The sequence below is a fragment of the Artibeus jamaicensis genome, unplaced genomic scaffold (assembly GCF_021234435.1).
Source record: "Artibeus jamaicensis isolate MK-2021 breed Jamaican fruit bat unplaced genomic scaffold, CSHL_Jam_final contig_525, whole genome shotgun sequence".
Lineage (NCBI taxonomy): Eukaryota > Metazoa > Chordata > Mammalia > Chiroptera > Phyllostomidae > Artibeus > Artibeus jamaicensis.
This window is the reverse complement of record NW_026521874.1, coordinates 4269616-4293868: the sequence shown is the minus strand read 5'-3', so window position 1 is coordinate 4293868 and position 24253 is coordinate 4269616. Positions and strand designations below refer to the sequence as shown.

The 24253-nt window shown below is 48.2% G+C and overlaps 2 protein-coding genes across 6 annotated transcripts in view; one reads left to right on the top strand and one right to left on the bottom strand.

The window, feature by feature from the left end:
* Window positions 1–15720, top strand: part of ANAPC7 (anaphase promoting complex subunit 7) — a 30624-nt gene extending 14904 nt beyond the window's left edge. For 2 of the 4 annotated variants that reach the window (XM_037144668.2, XM_037144685.2), the window contains 3 exons: window positions 1222–1446; window positions 2083–2233; window positions 3941–5422. In XM_037144668.2, coding sequence (XP_037000563.2) covers window positions 1222–1446; window positions 2083–2233; window positions 3941–4130 — 566 coding nt within the window. In that variant the 3' untranslated portion in view covers window positions 4131–5422. The other 2 variants (XM_037144684.2, XM_037144678.2) reach the window with 2 other exon arrangements.
* Window positions 15721–16378: 658 nt separating this feature from the next.
* The window catches only part of ATP2A2 (ATPase sarcoplasmic/endoplasmic reticulum Ca2+ transporting 2), a 53373-nt gene continuing 45498 nt past the window's right edge, over window positions 16379–24253 (bottom strand). Inside the window, exons 16-21 of one of the 2 annotated variants that reach the window (XM_053669836.1) lie at window positions 23814–24016; window positions 22319–22404; window positions 21903–22036; window positions 21132–21249; window positions 20923–21043; window positions 16379–17195 (exon numbers count right to left, since the gene is read on the bottom strand). In XM_053669836.1, the coding sequence (XP_053525811.1) occupies window positions 17182–17195; window positions 20923–21043; window positions 21132–21249; window positions 21903–22036; window positions 22319–22404; window positions 23814–24016 (676 nt within the window). In that variant the 3' untranslated portion in view covers window positions 16379–17181. Of the gene's footprint in view, window positions 17196–20248; window positions 21044–21131; window positions 21250–21902; window positions 22037–22318; window positions 22405–23813; window positions 24017–24253 lie in introns of those variants that run through there. The other variant, XM_037144655.2, reaches the window with a different exon arrangement.

Below are 24253 nucleotides of genomic sequence, written 5' to 3'. Positions count from 1 at the left end.
TGGGTGTCTGGTTCACTAGGACCCAGCAGTGCAATTGAATAGCTCCACCACCACAGTGCTTGGGACATAGGCTGGTTAGAGTTGTTGGTGGCAAAGGTAGTTACCCAGGCGGCTGGCTGATGAGGCTTCACAGTTTGCCTTCGCGCAAGCCACCATCTGGAGATTGGATCAGGGTGGCTCTAGTTATGCCTTCTGCTGCTTCTGGCAACCTCCAGGCCAGCTTCCCTTACTGGTTGTGACCCCGACGTTCTGAAGTGCCTTTTTTCCATTTCCTTTGGACGTCCCAGTGAAGCTGTAGCAGGGACGTATGATTTCTCAATAAGTAGTTGCAAACAACCATATTCTGACTCGTAACATATTACCCTTAAATAAGAGTCAGGTAATTTCTGGTTAAGTAACCATAGTGTGTGGTGGAATGTGCACAAATGTTATAAATGCTGCTAGGGTGGAGGAGTATGCAGAGAAAATTTGCCAGGGATTGTGTGGGTTTGGGGTTTAAGCTGTTTTTCTGTTTTGATGAGGGTTTTATGCCAAGAAGTACTTCCTCTGTTCTCCTCAACTTGGTATGAGAAGTTGAGAGTCGTCTCTACTTGAAGTGTCCCCATAGGGCGTCTGTCTGGCTGTTGGTATGAAAGGAGGCGGGAGCTGCCACTCTCAGTATATTGGGTCTGTCTGATAAGTGCTTGCCATCTAGTTTAGGGAAGCCCTGAGCAAATCTTACGTTTCAAATGAAAAAGTCTTCCTTTCTCCTTGGGTTGTTGTCAAGGGCCTTTCGTTTGTAGAACTGGACATTCACTTTGACTGTAGGAGCTTAGTCTAGGACTGAAGGTGATAGAACACAGCTGGGGGTTAACAGCTTGTTAAGAGGAACCTTGGGTTTTGTTGGAAACATTTGTTACTTTTCAGCTAATGATGAGTGTCATGTTTGTTCCTCTAGCATTCAGCTGGGCTGCCTGCACTTCAGTCACTTAGGTGTGTGTGTTTCCTTCACTAACTGAAGGTGGCTTTGTAGTGCAGGCTTTTTCCATGTCTGCAAAGTGCTCTGGAGAGGAGCACTTACTGTTATTCCATCAACATACCCTACAGTCTGATCTCACCACCAAAGTTTTCTGTGACCTTCTCCTTGTCTGAAACTTGGAAGGTTTGTAATTGGGAAGGCAGGCAGAGTGGAAGCATGGCTTGGAATGGTAATGTGGTTGGTCTTTCTGCATTTTATTTCAGGTCTCATTGAATGTTACTTAGCCTCCAACAGTATTCGTGAAGCAATGGTGATGGCTAACAACGTTTACAAAACTCTAGGAGCAAATGCACAGACCCTTACCCTTTTAGCCACCGTTTGTCTCGAAGACCCAGTAACACAGGAGAAAGCCAAAACTTTGTTAGATAAAGCCCTCAACCAAAGGCCAGATTACATTAAGGCTGTGGTGAAAAAAGCGGAACTACTTAGTAAGTGTATTTCATTTACTTCCTTGTTCGTCGTTCATTTTATAAAACCCGATCTCAGTTGGCTTCCTAGTCCAACTGGTTTCAGGTGGTCAGACAAGTGTGTTTGTTTCTTCTGCAGTAGGTCTGAGCCCAGGTGAATTGGGTTAGCACAGCTGAGTGCAGCTGGCTTAGACCGGCTTGGACTGACAGTGACTGGCTGTCCTGGAGCTGTACTTGGTTGATTCTTGTTCAGCTAATTTTGATCTGGTTTGGACTAGACCCATCTGGATTCTGTTACGATTTCCCTTTACCCTTGGTTTGGAATTTTATGTTTGTTTATTCCAATTTACAAGGAACCCCTAGGTTTGGGCTAGTTTGGCAAATAAAATGCATGCTGGCTTTTTGTTTGAACTTAGGTTAATAGTACCTTTAAAAAAAAATCAGAGCCCAAACTGTGGATTTCCTAATGGCATAGGAATCCAGGTGAGCTTGTTCTCACTTCCTGCCCCACCACTGATCTCTTGAGGATGTCTACAAATAGATTGTTGGATTGTGATCAGTGTTGTGGTTTTATGTATCAGACTTGAGATGGGAATGTATTTTCAGAATGTTGTGAAGTTGGAAAATGAGGGTTTTTCTTCCCGCCCCAACCCCCAGGCAGAGAACAGAAATACGAAGATGGAATTGCTTTGCTGAGGAATGCACTAGCTAATCAGAGTGACTGTGTCCTGCATCGGATCCTGGGAGATTTCCTTGTAGCTGTCAATGAGTATCAGGAAGCAATGGACCAGTATAGTATAGCACTAAGGTAGGCACTTAGCTTCCGGGGCGGGGGGTGTTGGGTGTTGATGAGGGGTAGAGAAGGCAGGGAACTGTCACAGGAAGTCCAGAAACACACACACACATTGTGTCCGCGGCTGAAAACGGAGTCATGATAGTAATGCTAGAAGAGTAATTTGTGAATTCACAGCTTCGACAGTTTTCTTCTTAAGTATCTTAACGACATTAAAGAACCATGCTACTCGTAACCAGCTCGTACCACTTGAACACCTGTTTTTGTTTGTGTTGGTCACCTTCCTGGCCTGGACCATACACACACATATTTTTATAGGATTATATGTAGTATATATTTTATATTCTGCTTTTTCAAATCAAAGTGTTGTACATACTTTCCCATATTTCTACCCACTGTAGTGGTTAAGAACTTAAGCTCTGAAGTTTGAATACTCCCTTTACCACCTGTTATCTTGGGCAAGTTACTAACAAATTTCCTTGTCTATATCTATCTACGTTATTAGATATTAAATGATTAAATGGGGATTAAATGATTATTCCATGTAAAGCTCTTAGCACTGCGCCTGGTACCTAGTAAATACTAAATAAATAGTGGTATTCTTACTGCTTAATACAGAAGTGATTTCTTTGAGGGTTGTCTGTGTGTGTGTAAGGTTCTGGTGAAGGCCTGCCTTTAACTGAGTCTGATCACGTCCATTTGCCCATTCAGCAGTTGAGCACCACTCCTGCGCCTGGCATCTCCGTAACCATTCGGGATGCTACAGTTCCAGTTGCGCTCAGTCTCAGACGTGCACACTGATGGATACCACGTGCTAAGTGCTTTCATAGCAGGCTCTGGAAGGCAAGGTGGGGGTGCAGAGGGTGGGGAGCCCTGGGTGTGGGTGAGAGCTGTATGGAAGGATTCAGAGAAGAGGAGATGATACAAATCAGTCTACAGTTACGTAAGGAGGAACAGGGTTCCCACATGAGTTTTGTTTGCTTTTTGGAAGCCCAGAAGCAAGCAAGAAAATAAAATGCCAGATTTTCATTAGAGGCGGGATTTGATAGAGATTGGTCGCCGGCTGGCCTGGGATATGGGCCCAAAGAAAAGAGGAGAGGTTGCTGAGGAGCCAGGCAAATAAACGTTCTTGAGCTTTTGAACTTCGGGGGCTTCTACACATGTGACGGCTTGTAGCTGCTGCACTCAAAGCCAGGTGGGGGTCGCTCTGGGTCCTGTGAGCTAACCTAGGAGCTGACAAACCTATTCCATGGTAAGGACAGGTTTGATTAACCACTGAATGCTGTAAATGTTTATATTGTAAGAACATGGAACAGTTTTACTCACAGAAAAATCAGTTTTTTGTTTTGGTTTTTTTTTGTAATTCTGTAGCTTAAAAACTCAATTCTGTTAAGAAATTACATTTGGATTTTTCTGTTAATGGTTTTGTGTTACCTGGTAGCTTCCTCTGTCAAAACTAGGGGAAACGTATGAAAAGGTTTAAGAAGTAAGTGAAGAAAACCACAAATTGAGAAGTCTAAACATTAGGACAAGACACCTTTTTTCACTTCTAGTGATGGACCCCCTCGACCCCACCCGTGGCACTGGAGTTGTCCGGAGAGGCCAGGCGTGAGCCGTTTCCCGTGACGGGGTCATTTCACTGCCGTGCCAGGGAGATGACGCATCAGCCAGCAAGAAGCAAGGCAGAGATTCAGGCCTCTCCTTTGTTTTGTTGTCCCCTAGTTTGGACCCCAATGACCAGAAGTCTCTAGAGGGGATGCAGAAGATGGAGAAGGAGGAGAGTCCCACGGATGCCACTCAGGAGGAGGATGTGGACGACATGGAAGGGAGTGGGGAAGAAGGGGACCTGGAGGGCAGCGACAGTGAGGCGGCCCAGTGGGCTGACCAGGAGCAGTGGTTCGGCATGCAGTGAGGCAGGCGGCAGCTCGTGGCCACACTGGCCTGCCCTGCTCCGAGCATTTCCGTGGACTGAAAGAACCGTAGGAGCCCGCTCTCTGGGAGGACAATGACTCAGCATGTGATTGCAGCAGGGGTTTCTGCCCCTGGCTCCATATTTCTAGTAGTGACTTTGTTTTTTTAAACTGAGCCCAACCCACCTTCCATATATCTCCATCCTCCCCTGCTCCAGGCAGGGAGGACCGAGCGAGCCCTCTGGGAGGCCCACAGATGTGCTGTGACTTCTGGGACAGAGTGCTTTTTATATAACTAATTTCTAAACCTGAATGCGAGGAATAGACAGAGCTTTGTCTGTGATGTTGTGGATGGGTCACCCAGAGCCAGAGTACCATCTCCTGAGTCGGACAGCGGCATGGATCGGCCCTTTTAAGGAGGAGGGAGGGTTTCCTGTCCCAGAAATCATCCTCCTGGGCTGTCCAAACTTCCTGGTAACCTCGCTTCCTTCTGCAATGTTAGTAATGCCTTAAGCTGACAGCTGCTATTTTGCAGAACAGTTTTCCTATTTGCTAATTTGGTAACTTGCCTATGAGCCCGGGCCGGATCTGAGAAACAGGTGTGACCTAGAGCATGAACAGAGGTGCACCTGAGTTAATTAACAAATAAAACTTTTTTGTACAGGAATGGTGTTGGGTTGATCGGAATGGAAGCCCGTTATCAATTTTTTTTATTACAATGCATTGATACAACCCTAGAATCATTTGCCATAAGTAGTCTCCCTTTCTTCCCAGAGTGTGGGGAGCTGGTAGGATTGGGAATCTCAGGAACACTGAGCTGGTCCGTCCATCTGTGTGTTTTGGTAAATGTCTTGAGGGGAGAGTCTTTGGCCAGATTTTGGGCTGTTTCTGGCTGGCTGGCCTGAGTGCAAGGGCAGTGTCTGGTTTCGGCATCTGTGGGGTCATCAGAGGGCCTAATCCCAAATTCCCATTAAAACAAAATTAGTCAAAAGTAGTGCAAAATGTGATTTTTGATGTAAGTGGAAAGTTCTAAAGTGTAAAATCAGCGGAAATGTATAGTGGTTTTGGAGCTCAGAACATCTGATCATTGAAATTTTAAACGCACGGAAAGTTACTGTTAAAAGGATCTTTCAGTATGAGAACCAAAGCCTGGGCAGCATCATTCGATAGAGCGGTTTCTAAAGAGTCCACCAGGCAGGTTGGGGTCATGGCCTGAGTGCTCACTCGGGGTGCAGCCTCCTGCCCTTCCTCAGCAGCCTCTGAGCAGGCATTACTTACCAGTCAGCGCGGGGAGAAGGGGTGCAACTTCTTGGCCATTCCCCTGGCTCGGGAGTGAGCAGAGCCCCACCCTCTGGGTCTTATGTTTGCTTGTCAGGCTCATCACTGTGACCCCTGAGATTCCCTCCAGGTCAGGGATGTGCCTTTGAGCACAGGCCCTGTGCACACCTTCTTCCGTCAGCACCCTTATCTTTCTCCCCTGTCCTGGGTTGGCCCTCTGCTCTGCAGGAGCCCCTGAATCTGTGTCCTGTCCAGTCCCGGCCCCTGCATCCCAGCATCACCAGGGCTAGCTCCCTCAGCCCCTCCCACCTGCCCCTCCCGCCTTTCTACCCCCATGGGTTCCAGGTGGAAGAGCCTAATGAAGCTATATTGTTAGAGTATCTGATACAGGATTGAGAATACTCGTGTTCCACATTGAAGAACGGGAGGAATTTGGCTTGGAGGGGGCTAGAGGTCCCAACTGGTTGTACCACTGTCACTTGTTCTCATAAAAACCTCCCGGGGGCAGGGGGCCCCAGGAAGCAGGGGTAGAATCAGGCTGCCCTGCTCTGTGACTGTGCCACTGGACCACCTGCTAGGAGAGCAAGCAACCTGGTCAGGAAGGGCCACCCAGGTGCCTTCTGGAGTTGCACATGAGGGGATGTTTTAACTGGCTCATCATTTTCCCACCCCCGCCCTCACTCCCCTCCCCCACAGTTATTTGTAGCACAAGCGTGGAATCAGATGAACAGGGTTCTAAAAGTCCCAGCTTTCCCACACTTGGCCTTGCAGGGCAGGCTGGGTGTTTAGCTTCGTGGCCTGGGGTCTACATCTGCCCCTCTGGCCTGTGGATGGAATAAAGCCCGTGTGGAGTTGAGCACGATGCCCATTGTGAGCATCATCACCATCATCGGAATCGCAGACTGCTAATCCTTCCCTGGGTAATCGGAGCCTGGTAGGTAGTAAGTCTGGAGCCTTGTCCTTTTCTCCTTGAGGTCCCTCACCTGAGCAGGGAAGCAGGGTCCTAAGGAAGGGTGCTCCCTCCTCTCCGGCTTGGTTCTTCATTCTCTTGTCCTGAACCCCTTCTGTGTGCCTGGCAGAAGTGACCCCTGCAAGGCTGATGCCAAGAGCCCTCTGACAGCCTCAGTTTGGGGGGTTACTCCCCTGCCTCTGAATTATTCCTCAGAGAATGAGGCCAGCTATTTACTGAATCTACTCAAATGAGCGTGCTTCTCAGCAATGCAGATTTCTAGGCCCAGTACCGAATCTTAATTCAAGTCCAGGCCTGGGCCCAGGAGTCTGCATCTTTGATAACTCACCCTGACTTCCTTATTCGATACAGGTGTTCTTGGTCCAAATAGCAAGAAACCTAAGCGAAGGGGGTTTGAGGGTCTCAGAATCTGCGGGCTTGACCTCATCAAGGGCCTGGTGGGGCCCCCTCAGGTGCTGCCTGTGGGTGGGAACTGTTCCCACAGCCAGGTCTCCGGAGCCTGTGCCCAGGCCTGCTTGGCCATCTCCAAGGCTGCAGGCGCTGCGTGTTGCCAGCACCACATTCTCTGCTGACAGGCAGTGAGGCCTGACTCAAGCACCTCACCTTGGCCTCCGGGGACAGCACTCCTACCCAGCCCGTCGGGAATCCCTGGCACTGGGAGGGCCTGTAGAGGTAAGTGCCCTCGAGAGGTTTTCCACTTTCTTCAGCAGCCACCCTACCCAGGGGCAGCAGGAGGGGCACCAGTCAGCATCTCTCCCCTTGGTGCATGACGGGTGGGCTCTTGTCCAATGACTTTGCCCGGCTGCACCTGAGCTGCCCACCAGTCAGGGCCCAGGTGTGTGGGGTTTTCCCAGATGGCTGTGGGAGGTGTCAGGGGCTGCCAGCGGAGAACACTCCACATATTTCATAAACCACACAGTACCAGCAACACCAGGAATAAGCCAGAAGTTCACAACTCAGTCTCCTTAGCAGCCATCAAAAGAAAACAATTTAAAAAGAGAGTACCCTTGTGCATTGCTGGTGGGAACGCAAAATGATAATGGCCACTGTGGAAAAGTCTGGCAGTTCTTTAAAAATTTAAACAATTGTGATCTAGTGATTCCATTTCTGGGTATGTACCCAAAGGGATTGAAGCAGGGTCTTGAACAGATCCACACACTGTTCATGAAGGTGGAAACATCCCAGGGACCCGATGACGGGTGAATGAATGGATAAACAAGATGTGGCAAGCCCATGCAATGGAATGTGATTCTGTCTTTTTTTAATATTTATTTTTAGAGGAGAGGTAGAGAAACATCAATCACACACCTGCAGCTGGGGACCCGGTCGAAACCCAGGCACATGCCCCGACCAGGAATCGAATCAGTGACCTTTTGGTTCATAGGCCGGTGCTCAGTCCAGTGAGCCGCCCCAGCGGGTGTCAGCCAGGGTGTGATTCAGTCTGAACAAGGAAGGAAATCCTGGCACATGCTACAACATGCGAGAACCTTAAGGACATTCTACTGAGTGAAATAAGCCGGCTACAGAGGAACAAATACTGTATGATTCCACTTACGTGAGGTCCCCAGAGGAGTCAAATTTGTAGACGTGAAGTAGGGGCTGGGAGGAGGAGGGGGAGTAAATGAGGAGTTAGGGTTCAGTAGGACAGTTTCCATTTGGACTGTTGGGAAAGTTCTGGGGGGCAGGTGACGGCAGCACAACCGTGTGAACCCACTTAATGCCACGGAACTGCCTTACAGGTGGGTGGGATGGCAGGTCTCGTTACAGACACTTGAAAACCTTAAAAACAGTAAAGAAATGACCGATAATCCTGCTATCCAAATAACCCTGGTAACACAAGTATTTGTGATACATGTTATATAAACTGTTAAAGACAAAGTTCAGCAGTAAGTTGAAGATCTGATTGGCTTTATTAAATGATTCATGAATTGGGCCACCTCCCATCTAGCAACCAGATGGCACTTGGCGGAGCAAATGCAAAGTTTTGTTGTTGTTTTTTTTAAGATTTTTGTTTTATTTATTTTTAGAGGGAGAGGGAGGGAAACATCAGTGTGTGGTTGCCTCTCGTGTGCCCCCAACTGGGGACCTGGCCTGCAACCCAGGCATGTGCTCTGACCAGGAAACAAACCAGTGACTCTGGTTCACAAGCCAGTGCTCAATCCACTGAGCTACACCAGCCAGGGCAAAACTGGGAGGTTTTTATAGGCAGAAAGGGGGATAAGGGGACTATTGACAAAAGAACAGGAAGGATTATTTGGGGGCTGTGACACCTTTCTTGGGGGAGGAAAAGGGGAAGGGTTTTATTGTGCAGACGCCTGTCGAGGGTCCTATGGGACAGATTATTGGTGCTTAGCTGGAAAGTTCCAGACTGGTTAAGATCACGTTTCTGGGAGAGGCTGAAACCACAGTTAGACCGGTGTGCAGCCTGGGTTTGGTACCACAGGCCTTTAGCATGAGTGATGCCATTTGGGGCCTGTGGGGTTTTTTTTCCTTAGCAAAATGAACACGTGGTTTAACAAAAATTCAGAGGTATAAAATTTAAAACATCTACTCCCCAATCTGTACTGAGTCCCTGTATCAGCAAATGAAGTTTATGGTAATATCTTCAGGAAAATGGTATTGAGCTTTCACCTAATGACAGGTGTGTGGAAGGTGTATACGCAGACACTCCCACCCAGGGTGTCAGTGTGCTCTGGCTTGTTTGCTTGACAGTGTCACGGCAACCCCTTCTGCGGATGCATGGCTCAGGTTCGGTGATGTGCCCGCTTTGGTGGGCAGTTTCCAGTTCTGTGTGTGTGATGGTCAGTTTGCAGTGCCACAAGCATAGGCCGGCATAACATTCCAAAGGCACACAGAGGTCAAGTTCCGTGTAGTGGAACTTCCGAGTGCCGGAGGACATTCCTGTGTTTTTCCAGCCTTAGATGCAGTCAAGATTCCGTTCCTTTGATTTGCCTGAGCCGCTGTTCCGTGGGTGCTTATCTGGGCCTGGCCGGGAGGCAGACCCTGTGCCTGTGTTACCACGTCCTTGGCCGCACACCCGCAAAGCCTGGGTAGGATCGGCCCCATTTTACAGACGAGCCAACTGAGTCTTGGACACGGCTGTTTTCATCTGCCCAGGGTTTCTTGCCCCACACCTTTAGCGTGTTCCTCGCTGCGATTGCCACACAGTTATGCAGTCTGTGAGGGGCCATGTGGCCGCCCTGACGCATGTCTGTGCTCCTCGGGCTGTGGGTTCAAAGGCTGCTGAACGCAGCCCTCTCCGCCCAGTGAAGAGTCTCCAGTGTCCATCTCTGTGTAAACAACCCGGTGACCTTGGCGCTCACAGCTTTTTCCTTTTTTGGGTAAATTCCTGGGTGGCAGACTGCAGAGTGAATGGGTATAAACATCTTTTTTTTTTTTTTTTTTTTTTTTTTATCTTTTCTGGTCCTCTCCCTGCAGGGAATCTGTAAGCCCGGGCTGCCCTGTGGCCTCCCCCAGCTCCCCCCGCTCCTCCAGCCGACCCAGGGAGGTCCCCCTGGCTTCAGGTTGAGGGGCAAACCCAGGAGCTCCCCAGTTGCCTCTTGCTGGCGTCCTGAGCTTGTAGTGGATTCTGCCTTTGCTCTCTTGGCCCTTTGGGATCTGTGGCCCCGTCCCCCATAGCACGGACCTTGCTGGCTCTGGGTTGGGGAGTGTCTTTGGACTGAAGTCAGATCTCGTCCACATTAGGGCCGAGTGCGTTTGATGAGGGCTATTGTGTTGGGGGCTGTGGTGCTGGCTGCTTGTGTCCTCTGTGAGTTTCCATGCTTTTCCCAGAGCCCCCTTGGAGGACTCCCAACTAGGAGGGCGGAGCCTCTCGGAGGGAGGGCCTCCCTCCGCCACCAGGTTGATGGCCTGTCCCGGCCGTGTGCTTGTGGGCAGCTCCCTTGGCCCGTCTGTGCCACCATGTTCCTGTGGAAAAGGGTTGTACTCGGAGAGCCTAGATCCCCTTTCCCAGTTGTCGGGTATGGGGGGTTTTGTGGAGGGGACGTCAGTTCTGCAGCCATGGGTGGGCATGTGGGAAGGGAGTGGCTTCCAGGGCTAAACCTCGATCCCTTTGAGGTCATGACATCTGCTTTCTGGGCTATGGACTGGGCCCCCTTTGGCGTTGGGGCAGCTGGTTTGCCCTGAGCCCCTCTCGGTGCCAGGCCCAGTCCTTCCCTCATGGGCCTCTGGCCCAGGGAAAATGTGTTTTAATTTTTGGGTCATCTTTCGCCTGTGACATCCTTCCAATTTCAACTTCCCAACACTTCCCAGCTGCCTGCTGGACACGTTTGTGTGTCTTCCGGCAGCTGGACTCACGTGAGAAACATAGGCTGCTTTTCCCAACGGGACCGTCCGGGTCACGCTCCTTCAGAAATAGAACATATTTAATAAATTCTTACGGTGTTATTCGTTACATTTGGCATTGGCTCTGGCATCTCCTAGTATCCTGTTTGCTTTTTTAGGTTTCTTTCATTTTTTCCTTCTGTGGCTTTGTTAGTTTTGCCTCTGGTTACGTGAGACCCACGCGATTAGGTCTGACACCAGCCAGGACCTCTGCCTGCTCCTGCCTGGCTGAGGCCTTCACGTGACCCCTACTATTTACTCCTGTGTCCTTCCAGAATTTCCTTCAGCGGGAGTCTGCCAGTGAAGAATTGTCTGAAAATATCTTTATTTTACCCGGGTTCTTTAAACACTGTCTATCCAGGTTTGGGCTTCTAGATTGCTGGTCATTTCTTTCAGCACCTGAGGCTGTCATTCTACTGTCCCTGGGCCCCCGCTGTGAGGTCAACAGTGACACCTGTCACTCCTTCAACGGTGATGCCTTCCTATTGCCTCTGCTGCCTTTAAGATTTCTCTTTGCATTTAGCTTTCTGAGTTCACTATACTAAGTCTGAGCTGATTGTTTTTGTTCCTTTGTGATTTGTTGGGATTCTTGCTTTTTATTTTTATTTTTTTGGTTTTTAAGGTTTTTACTTATTTTCAGAGAGAGGGGAAGGGAGGAAGAAAGGGAGAGGAACACTGATGTGAGAGGGAAACAATGGGTTGCCTCTCACACGCCCCAACCTGGGGACCTGGCCTGTGACCCAGCCCTGTGCCCTGACCGGGAATCGAACGGGCGACCTTTCAGTGCTCATTGCCTCTGTCTTCGCCTCTCGCCCCTCAGTTGAGAGTGCAAGGAAATGCACGTTCACATGCACACAACCAGGAATAGTCCTGTGTGGAACCGTGTATGTCAAGCTAAGCACGAGTTTACCCTGGTGTCTTAACTTTCATTCACTGCTGCGTGGGTCGCCCCAGCAGTGGGAAACCTGGTTCCCGCCATCTGCTGTCTGCGTCACGGTGTTTTCAGTGTTCCCAGCAGCCATCACTGCTGGAGACTGTTACCCTCCTCCAGTTTAAAAAAAAATGGACAGCCCTGGCTTGTGTGGTTCAGTGGATTGAGCGCAGGCTGCGAACCAAAGGGTTGCTGGTTCGATTCCCAGTCAGGGCACATGCCTGGGTTATGGGCCAGGACCCCATTACAGCACGTGTGAGAGGCAACCACCCACTGATGTTTCTCTCCCTCTTTCTCCTTCTCTTTCCCTCTCTCTGAAAATAGATAATAAAATCTTTTAAAAGAATGAATGATAGACTATTATACAGACTGCGCTGCCCGTGAGTATTTTACGGGGCAGGTGTGTGTTAGACATCATCCCCTGCCACCTCGCACAGACCTCCCTTGTTCTTGAGGACTGTGGAATATTCCATGGTATCAATATTCTTTGTTAACTCAGCATCTTTCTTACTGATGGGCATCCAGGTCATTTCCATTCTTTGGCTACAACAGCACTGCAGGATTATTTTGGTTTTTGTGAACAGGTGTCAGGATTTCTCCAAAATGCCAGACCAAAGGTTATGGATATTTTAAAATATCACAGATATTGTCGAATTGCCCTCCAGAGATTGGGCCACTTTATAGTCTCACCACCAGTCTGAGTACTTGTTTCCTAGTGTCAACTGCAAAGAGGAGAGAGACCGGGATCCTAACCTTCATCTTTGCCGATCATGTGAAGGGAATTAATTATCTGTGAGCAAATCTGTTCTCCTAACTCTAGAGGCATATTCAGTTCTGGAATTTTTACCTTTTTATGTCGTCAGTTTATTGCTCTTCTTCCAGGATTTCGTGTCATGCCTGGGAAGGCTTTTCTTCCACATTTCCTCCTAGCACTTTCCTGGTTTGCTTTTTAGAACTCAGATGTGCAAACAGGCACCATGAACACCTACGTACACTGTCACCCAAGCTTCACTGACAGAGGTGCAGCCCAGCTCGCCTGCCCTCCTCCCTTCCCCTTTGAACTAAGCACTGTCCTATCACTTCCCTTATGCCTGGTGTCTTTGAACTTTTTTTTTTTAACTTATTTTTTTTCTTTATTTTTTTTAAATTTTATTGATTATGCTGTTACAGTTGTTCTATCCCCCCCTTTCATTCCCCTCCACCCTACCCCCCCATCCCCACCATTACCGCCCCTTTAGTTTATGACCAAGTGTCTCAAGTCCTTTAGATTCTGTATTTCCCATGCTATTCTTGCTCCCCCTTCTATTTTCTATCTACTGTCTATGCTACTTATTTTCTATACCTTCTCCCCCCTTCTCCTCCTCCCACTCCCCTTTTGCTAACCCTCCTTGAGATCTTCATTTCTATGTTTCCACTCCTGATCTAGCTGTCCTTTTAGTTTGCTTTTGTTTTAGGTGTGGTTGTTAATAACTGTGAGTTTGCTGTCCTTTCACTGTTCATGTTTCTTTAACTTCTTTTTCTTCAATAAGTCCCTTTAATATTTCATATAATAAGGGCTTGGTGATGATGAACTCCTTGAATTTGATCTTATCTGAGAAGCACCTTATCTGTCCTTCCATTCTAAATGAAAGTTTTGCTGGATAGAGCAATCTTGGTTGTAGGTCTTTGGATTTCATGACTTGGAATACCTCTTTCCAGCCCCTTCTTGCCTGTAAGGTCTCTTTTGAGAAATCCGCTGACAGTCTGATGGGGACTCCTTTGTAGGTGACTGTCCCCTTCTCTCTTGCTGCTTCTAGGATTCTCTCCTTCATTTTAATCTTGGCTAATGTAATTATGATGTGCCTTGGTGTGTTCCTTCTTGGGTCCAACTTCTTTGGTACTCTCTGAGCTTCCTGGATTTCCTGGAAGTCTATTTCCTTTGCCAGATTGGGGAAATTCTCCTTTATTTGTTCAAATAAGTTTTCCACTGGTGGCTGTGCCTTTCCCCCTTCTGGTACCCCTATAATTCGGATGTTGGAGCGTTTAAAGATGTCCTGGAGGTTCCTAAGACTCTCCTCATTTCTTTGAATTCTTGCTTCTTGACTCTTTTCTGTTTGGCCATTATTTGCTTTCTTCTGGTCCGCTCCATTGATTTGAGTCCCAGTTTCCTTTTCATCGCTATTGGTGTCCTGTGCAATTCCATTCATTTCAGTTAGTTTCGCCTTCATATGTTTGCCTAATTTGTGGCTATAATCAACCAGATCTGTGAGGATCCTGATGACCAGTGTTTTAAACTGTGCGTCTGAGAGTTTTGCTATTTCTTCATCGCTTAGATCTATGGGCTCTGGGGCTTTGAGATCTTCTTGCGACATTTTTGGTCTGTTGGCGCCTTTTAAGTGTGAGAAGCGGTGCCTTGGACTCCCAGGTCGCTGGGTTGTGACGCTGTATGTGGGGGCGTGGTCAGAGCGGGGAAATGGCGGCTCCCTCTGCTGTTTCGTGCAGCTGGGTGAGGAGCAGTGCCTTAGGTGGTTCACCTGGGCCGGGCCACTCAGGGTCGCTGGGTTATGACGCTGTATGTGGAGGTGGGATCAGAGCAGGGTAATGGCGGTGCCCTCCACTGCCGCTTGCCGCGGGGACCCGCTGGGCCCGGTCCAACCGCCCACTCCCTTGCCTGTCCACCCGCGCACAAATGAGCGACCACAGTCAACACGCAGCACCGCTCCCCCGCTGTCTCCCCCGAGGTCGCTCACCTGGTGGCTCGCTTGGTCGCTCACTAGGTCCAACCCTGCGCCTGGGATCTGCGCGCCTGAGTGCGTCTGATCGAGTCCTCCTGTGCAATCCCGTTACCAGCTGCTGGTTTTGCCCCTTACCGGTCAGGCTGAAGAATTTGTTGTTAACGGACTTCCGAAAAGTTCAATTTTCTGTGTTCTGGCTGTTTTCTGTTGCTAATATTTAGTTGTCTCTAAATTTGGTTGTGTGAGAAGGCACGGCATATCCACCTATGCCTCCATCGTGGCGGAAGTCTGAACTTCTTACCTGTTTACTACTGGCCCACTTGGAGCTGAGGAGTCTGTGCCCAAATGTGAATCCACTGTCGGCTTAGTTTAGCTTTTTTTGTGCGAGCAGGACTTTCTCATGAAGGAAGCTGTGCACTGACTTACACTCTAGCACACCTGCTCTTGCACAGACGGGCAATGGCCCTCGGGCCACAGGAGAGACTATTACGTGGTTCTGTTTTGCATGTTATGAACTTGATGTACACTGCCCTTGGTCTCGCTGTGCAGGGAGATTTCTCTTGTTGGTGCCTCCAGTTTATTCATTTTCATTGCTGCAGTGTGAGTTCAACAGGCCTCAAATGTACTTAACTGTTTTCCTACTGCTACTGCTGTTGGTCATTTAGGTTGTCTCCAGTACTTTTATTAACATCATGTGTGGGAAATTCTCAGGCAGACCTAGGAGTGGACCTGCCGGGCTGTATACTAACAGTGCCTGCAAATTTACCAGATGGCACCACTTGTTCTGCAATGGAGGGCCCACTTTCCACACCCTTGGTATCAGAAGTCCCACTGTTTGGTCAGTTGATGGGCATGAAATGATACCTCATTGATTTTAACTTGCTGGCAGGGTCAAACCAGGGAGGGAAACACTGGTTGGTTCTCACACGCTTCCCCTTGGGGACCTGGCCTACTACCCAGGGACATGTCCTGACCAGGAATCAGACTGGCAACCTTTCAGTTCGCAGGCAAGGTGCTCAATCCACTGGGCCACACAAGCCAAGGCTCCATCTCCATTTTGAAGATGCCCACTGGCATAATGAACCACCCAACTTTTACTTACTAAGCCAAAATGCTACCTTTCTGTTTGATTCAAGTGTCTACTGGTATTTTCGTGTATCATTAACATAGGAATTATGTACCCTTTTCGTCGTCACCCCCCACCCCCCATAATCATTAAACTTTCCTAAGAACCAGATGTTTGCAGAGATCCAATGACCCTCGATGCTTTCTGTTTACTCCTAGGCATTCCCCCTTCTCTTCTCTGACGGCCACGACTCTTCGGAACAGTGCCAAGTAGTGGGCAGTGGTGGACGGTGAGTGTAGTTCTGGTGTTTCATTACTTTTGGCTTAGTTTTCATCATGCTATAAAATGGGAGTTATAGATACTCTTTAAGTTTTATTAAATATTTTTCCATGTATGTAGAGTCGATAGGGCTGGCCTTTTAGGTTTAAAGAATCAACCAACAATCCTTGCATCCCTGTTTTTTTAAGCGATGAAAGAATTATCTTAGGGATTTTAGAAAATAGAGAAGAGCCCCACTCATGTCCACCTTTTGGCAGATAAGCCATAAGTGACCATCAAATACATGAATTTCAGGACCTGCCTCAGTACTACATCAGTTCTATTTTCTACATTAGCCATAGGAAAGCAGAATTTTACATTTTGCATCTGAACAGTAGTAGAACCATCTCTCTAAGCTACAGACTTTTCAGTCACGTCCAGTATCCCTGAAGCCCCCACTGCTGACACACTCAGCCTTCCCCAGGCCTGGGGGGAGACAGCAGGGCCGGGCCAGGCCAGGACACCTGATGAATCTCATCACATGAGCAGGCCCTCTGCTTTCCTAGCCAGGAAGTCAAGTCCAAGAAGTCACCCCTTCCTTCCAAACGTATGAAGGCACAATTGCTCAGAGCTGCAGGCCCTCGTGCACATCACCCCCCACCCCCAACAAAACAGGCAACACCACACTGTGAACTTAAGCAGAATAGATTTATTACCTGAAATGGACCATGTCTGTGCACTGCTTTTGTTACCAGCACAGAAATAAATTGATCTCTATTTACAGTCTAAAGTCAAACATGCGTTGTGATAGACTTTTAGCATTTTATATTAAGATAAATGCATCACAATAATTGTACTGTACCAACATCTGTCTACTGCTTCTGATTTCATTAAATAAGTTACATTTAATACAGTGCAAAATAGCTGTTTGCACACTCAAAAAATAACTGAAGTTATGAACCGGAGACCTACATTTTAACCATTCAACACCTGTAGTGTTTTCAAAAAATTTATAAATAAGCAAAACTGTACAGGGCCAATTAAAAAGTAGCATGTTTCAATGACACCATAGGGAAATCTGGCTACTTACAACTGAAGGCATGCATTACAACTGAATATTGAATATTGTACATTTCTATAAGCTATGACATTTTGCACAGAGAAATACAGAGACTTGGCTGATGGTGCCTAAGTTCTTGGATAAGGTTTCAGAACCTCATTCTTCTTGCAGCAAAGAAACCAAAATTCCCTGGAGAGGTTTTCTGATTCATTAAGATAAATTGTACATTTGTAATTATTTTAATTTAAAAGCTAAAAACCCCATTGGTAATACACATTTCCTCCACATAACACACAAGGAGTTGGGGACTTTTTCTACTTTTCTTTTCCCTCCCAACATCAATCATGCAGAGGGCTGGTAGATGTGTTGCTAAAAACGCACATGCACGCAACCGAACACCCTTACATTTCTGCAAAATGGCTTAGGAAGCGGTTACTCCAGTATTGCTGAAAAGGAAAGAAAGAGGAAATCAGCTTTATGAAATATGGGGAGGAATTGCGAGAATAACTACTTAAGACTAAGTAGTAGTGACAGATGAAAGGGAACATTCGGTTTGATCTTTTAAGATTCAAAGAAAGACCTGCATTTCTGATAAACTGTCCCTGAGGCACTGCCCACACAGAGTAGCATCTAGAAGCACTGGCTCAGCAACACAGACCACCTGGCTACTAAGTGACGTCCCCCACCCCCTGGCTCTCAGGGGAATCCCACCAGGCAGACACTTAGTCACTTCAGGTGCAGCAGGAGCGAGCTGGGCAAAAGAAGGAACAGGTCTCGGTTAGCAGTGCGGGGAGACGAAGCAGAAGTGAGCAGTGTGGCAGTCAGCGCCAGGCCTACGGCTCCCTCCTCCCTGTCCTGCCAGGGGCAGCCTCTGAGCCACAGGCCCAGCCCTGCCTAGTACCTCGGCCACTTATCGCCATTCCCTTCCAAGAAAGAAGGCCAGAGGGCCAGGCTTTGACAGAATGTGGTGGTTCAATTTAAAGATTAGAGGCCACCTCAGCTCTGCAGGTGCAGCAAGCTCTGGGCTTCGAATTGGTGCTTGGCAGACACTGAACTATCGCCCGTGGCCTCATATTGCTGAGGGATGCCTACCACACAGACATCTAGGGGGCTGAGGCCCCACTTTGAGGGTTCTGTGGTAGCAGCTGCTTATGAGTGGGGCTGGCAGTGGCCCTGCTTGTCCATGGGCTCATGCAGCTGTCCCGACAGAAAGTACTCCCTGTCCTGGAAAGGCAGAGCGAGCTGTGGAGGGGTGTCCCTGGGAGGGGAAGGCTGTGTGAGCTTGCCCAATCCTGGCAAAGCTGAACGAGAGAGGCCAGGCGAGCCTGGGGCAGCACACAGTCCAACCCCCACTGGGAAAGGGCTGCTAGGGCAACACCCGCCTGGGGAGTCTGAGGAAGATGCCGCCCCATCCAGCTACTGACGGTGACAGGAGCAGGTCAGCAGTGCCTTCCTGCTTGGTGAGGAGGGGGCTGGGTGGAGACCCGAGGCCAGGGCTGTGTCCACAGCAACACAACCACTGAGGCGGCACCTGCGCAGACTTGTTTTTCAGAGGCAAAGCCTGAAGTGGTGCAGAGACAGGGACTCCGCTCTGCTGGGGGCTGCGTTCCCCACTGCCAGCTGCCTGGCCTGAGGGAAGTGGGTGCCCTAACCACCTCCGTGGGCTGGACAGGGCCAAGGCTGAGAAACCACAAGGCAGCGCCAGCCCAGGGCTGTGCTGCTCTCCTAGAGCAACTCACGGCATTCAGCTTGTTTTTGTAAAGGCCACTGAGCAGAGGAACTGAGTCAGGAAAATGTGACTATTTGGTTAGTTCAGTTTCCACCGAATAGCACACTACCCAACAACATTCTGTCCTGTTTTAACTTGAGTAGCCAAGATGCGCTCCTTGCGTTTGATCCACTCAGCTCATTTCTTTTTACGCCTCATGATGCTAAGAAAAAACAACTAACCAATCCTGGCAAAACCTACGCCACTACCCATGTTCTCTGCAGAGCAAACCAACCCCTCATTCCCCCAGAGCAGCCTCAGCGACCCAGGCCAGGACTCTGCATTCAGTCTCTATGGTCCACCTCCACCTCCTTACACGCAGACCTCTGATCTTGGCCACAGCACTTGTCCTGCCTGATACTATTAACTGTCCCCCAGACTTCCAGCACTGACATCACATCTCTGGCTGAGCCTGCAACCAGGGCCCAAGGACCTTCACCAGAACACTCAGCTGGGGAGGGAGCTGCTGGCCACACAGAGCTGTGCCCTAGTAACTGTGCTTCAACATACCCTGGGGAGAGAAGACAAGTCTCAACTGTGACCCAGAAGGTGAAGAAAGGTGGCCTATGTAAGAAGACCCTATGGATACGTGAGTTCACTGGTTCGGTTACTTGCTTTCACTAGTTGTTTGCTTTGTAATGAACCAAGGTTCTGAGATGAGTCCTTCCAGCTAACAGAGATCAAACTTTTTGTGTAACAAAGACTCACAACTTTTCGTGAATCCTCATCAGCACTAGCAAAGGTGCAGCTCCCTCAGCCTGTCAGTAGGACCAAATCAGAACAAGTTTCTCTTCCCCTTGGCCCTCCCCAACATCTGTGCCACTGTCTTAGGCAGCCAACTAGCCCAGGTGTGCACAGGTAGTCTGCTGCTCTCAGGGACAGCCATGGAACACAGCAGTGCCTGACACCACACCGTGAGCTCCCCTGGTGGCAGTCACCTCAGGCTAACGCATCTGAATTCCAGTGATACTCACATCAGGTGATGGGTGTTGGAAGGCATCAGAGGGAAACACCACAGTCAGGACTGTTAATGACTTACACACGGCTGGTGAGACTGGTCTGGAACATGCGCAGACATTCCTCACAGTACGACCGCGGTGGTTAGTGCCACATTCAAATAAAAATAGTTCTATACAATATGTTCATTTGGTCATGAGCTATTTACAGATTTTACAAAACACACACACACACACACACACACATACACACTTGCCCTTATGTTCTCTACACCAGGCTACACAGGCCAGCAGGGACTTGCATGAGTCACAGGTGACAGTGTCTATACATTAAAGTCTAAAATTCCTACAACTACCTACGCAGCAGAACAGGATCCTTCTTCCCCTTGAGCACAGTGAAAACTAAGGTCTGAGCTAAGAACTTAAGTTGAACACATCTATAAGTTCAAGCTAAGCCACTTAAGAGTTAAAAACAAGGCAGTTATTTTTCTGTCCATTTAAAATGTTTTATTTTTTTAAACTAGATTGTGAAGTGCCCCTGAAATAGGCAATGTTGGCAAAACAATGTCTGTTACAATAAAATATACTAGACATTTAAATAAATAACCTTAAAAGCTACATGAGGGGATATGAAACCCAGTCAATTGAATCTGGAACAATGTTTTCTGCACAAGCAAGAGAACAGGCATACCTCTGGTTAAGACTGATGTAAACAGAACCATCGAAACCCTAAGGAGAAGCAGCCGAGCGGCCAGGGGGTGGGGGTGAAGGTGGGGGGTGAGGGAGTGGCAAACCTAAAAATACTGACTGAGGTAGCAGTACTCTGCCCAGTGCAGAAAAATTGGCTTATGAATAAAAATCAGACTGTGATCTCAGATTAAATCCAGATGATCATGCAAAAGACACAATACATGCTATTTCATTTTAGAAAAAACCACACACATTCATTTCCTAAAATCTGCTGCCAATTAATTTGCTGACAATGTCTGCTGGCTCAACTTTTTTTTTTATACAAGGATGAGTATTAAACAGAACACTGTACATGCTTTTTCATCTACAAAAAAATATTTGCATAAAATAGTGTTAGTTCTCTGTACATGTCAATGGACACTTTAATTATGTGTATAAAAAAGGAAAATCTTGCCCCACTGGAGTCAGAAAAAGCAAAACAAAATCTAGAGTATGAAACCTCCTTCACCAGCCAATATGTTCATGTGAAAATTCAGCAGAAAGACAGTTGCTTTAAACAATAAAAAATTAATTGATTAAGTTAAACATCTTCTTTATGTAAAACTGTCAGTCAAGACCAGAACATATCACTAAAGTTAGTGTCTGTGCTATACACCCAGATCACCAGGGGCATTATGAGCAGCACAAACGGCCAGGAAATCCCATCGGTGCATGCCGAGAGCGAGCAGGATTTGGTGGCAGGCTGCACACACTCTTTACCAGGTTCCAGGTAGTTGCGGGCCACAAACTTGAGTGTCTCGTCCATTAGAATCACAGGCAAGGAGATTTTCAGCACCATCAGCCACTGGGTCAAATTCAGTGGTGTGATCTGGAAGATAAGCTGAAAGGAACCCAGAGAAGCCTGGTCAAGCTCCCAGACTCGCTGGCAAGGCAGCCAGGCCCCAGCCCGCATCCCTCCCACTGCTTACTGGCAAGGGCTCCACGTAGAGGATCAGGAAGTGCAGTGACATGGACAGGCAGATGGAACCCACGAGCCAGATATTCTCCCAGGGGGGCATCCTCAGCAGGGACTGGTTTTCAGACAAGCTGCAGAACACGAAGGGGGGAGAGGTACGCAAAAACAGGTCTAACAAAAAGGTACGTGTCACAAGTAATAGGACTTGTTTCTCAGGACTATGCTTCGTAAGTGGCAGCAAACTTGGCATTACCTACTGACCTAATTCTACTTGGATAAAGTTTCTACTGAGGCAAATTCAGGGGAAAATGTTCAGATATAGGGCAACTTCCAATTTTAAATCTAGGCCTCAGCACAGCAGAATCCATGTCACTGGGCTCAAAGCAGCTCGCTTGCCCTTGACACCTAGGTTATTTTTGAAACTTCCATTTTTGTCACTAGCTTAATTGGTCGGTACCACTTGTCACAATGCTAAAGGGAAAAAGTTCCTTCCTTCCTTCCCCGTGGGCACTGGCATACGGGGGTACTGAAGTCCCTTTTTTTGTCCTCCACTTTCTGTCAAGGAATACGTGGCTAAACATGCCCACAACTTCCTGGAGATGATGACGCTTATGCTTCAGAAGCCAGTGCTGTTTGATCTCCTTTCTTTTTGGAAAGGAAGAGCTTTCCTGTGGTCCTCAGTCAACCACGACACACGCAGTCCCACAGTGCCCTGGCTGTCGAAGCTTTCAGCCCAGCCTGCCAAGAAGACTCACTGAGACTTCTCTCAGGTGAGAAGACTCACCTGTTCAGGGCGTTGCACATCTCTATGGTTACTAGAACAGAGAGTGCCATTGTCATTGGGTACGGGGATTCAAAGATTGCACAATCCACTCCTTCAAAGTCTGGGTTGTCCTCTTTACATTGTAGAAAATGACTCTGCAGCAAAAACCCAATAAAGTTCCTGATTAGCCAAATACATTGTCTTAAGTCCACACACCAATTCCATACTAAGCACAGAACACAAACCCACACAAGACCCCCACCCCATTTTCCAGAGAAGCTGAGTCCTTCATAATAATCTTAGATACAACTGCAGATTGTTCGAGCCTTAAGATTACCTGACAGCCAACCAAAACACAGAAAGCTCAAGGACAACCTTGTTGGTGAGGTCTTGCAACACCGTGCACCTAGGCATAGAAAGGAAGACAGCTTACATACCAGCTGGTAGAAGGACACTCTTGGACCGCCATCAGCAGCAATGAACCACCACGCGGCAGCACCCACAGTAGCAGCACCAACATAACCTGGGAATAAACATCGCAACACTGACACATGTGGGGTCTGCAGCCTGCAGTGCTCACTGCAGCTCCTGCCCCGTGGGCCACTGTTATTCCCCAGGACAGATGAATGAGGCATGTCAACAGTAACTAAGCTGCCTGTGCAAAAACAGCTGGACTGAGGGCTTCTGCAAGGACAGGGGTCTGCGGTACAGAAGAACCAGGCAACTTTCACTCCGAAATTCGTGAAGAGTCAGTCCTACTGCACTGGTAGGACCCTTGCAGTGCCCTGCTTTAGTCCGCGGCCAGTACACATTAAAGGCTGCAGGTATGTGTCCTCCACACAAAGCCTTGCTGTTTGGCAGGACCATCCGTGGTCTTTCAGACAGGCTGATGCTATCAGTTGTACACTAATTTATTGCTCTATCAAAGGCTTGGCAGAACCTTTATAAGGAAAAGCAGCTAGTGCAGAACACTGAGCAACACAGCAATGCCTGAAGGTGATTCCGCACGACCCCCCGCCCCGTCAATTAATCTAGAATCTAGAATTTGCGTCTTATTACAAAGACGCAACAAGGGGTAGTGGGGAACACAGGGACTCAAAAATAAGGGGATGTTCTACCTGGGTAGTAACAGCCACCAAAAGAATAAAAGTGCACACACCCTGGCTATTACAACGGAGCAGCAGGCAGCTGCTGCCCAGAGATAAGGCAGGGGTATGGTCCTGATGTGGGAATTAGCCAACAAACAGAAATACAGAAAGACAAAATTCAGCACACAGGGCTGTACAGCATGCCGTCACTTGTTTTCTAGAGCACCTGCGGAAGGGCATGTGAGCGGCTGTTCACGGTGGAGGGGAACTGACTGGCTGAGAGCCTGCCCACATTGTGCTAGGCTGTGCTTTTTGGGTTGTAAGTCACCTTTCCATGGAACCCCAGGGAAGTTACTTAACCTCGCTGGGGCTCCCCTTCCTAACCTATGAAGCGGGGAAGAGAACTAGCACCTGGGGCAGGAGGATGAGGTTTCCTAGGTGATGACTGTGGAAGAGTATGACCTGTGGCCGGGCTCCACGCCTTTACCGTCTACTGCTGATAAGCACACAGGGTCCTGTTCTCACTCGGGGAAAAAAACTTCATTTTATATCTTGGTGATATGAAGCCTGAGTCATCCCCGTATCCCTCTGCCCCTGAATTAAATCTGAAAATCTCATTCACAAAGGTCCAAGGATGAGGATGCTAAAACAAGGAGTAACTTTGCTGTAAACTCAGTATACAGCTCATTAAACCGTAAGAGGGCAGCCTCCACTTTTTGCTATCCTAATACAGAGGCAGAAGAAAAATGTGCCTGCGAGAGATAAATATACAAAATTCTGGTCCACATATATTTTGGTTCTAAATCAACAATATTAAAACAACAACAAAAAACAAACTACTCACAGCCAATAGCCAGGTAACGGAAAAAGAGCCACCCACTGATGAGCGGTTCCTTTGGGTTCCGGGGTGGTTTATTCATGATGTCCAGGTCAGGGGGGTTGAACCCCAGCGCGGTGGCAGGCAGGCCATCTGTCACCAGGTTGACCCAGAGCAGCTGGACAGGAATTAGAGCCTCAGGAAATCCAAGGGCTGCTGTCAGGAAAATACTGTTTCCCCCCAAGGAAAGAAGAGAGATTTCGAGTTACTTTTTGCCACTATCCAAAGAGCATCACCATGGTGGACAGCAACAATGAATACCTGAAATAACATTTCTGGCAACTGAAACTTTACACCCAATTTCAAATTACCGTTAACTTTCAGAAAGCCAAGAATTCTGTTACTTTATATGGTTGATTTAAACTCATTCCTATGTCAAAGGCAGCTGCAGACAGCCCTCCTCCTTC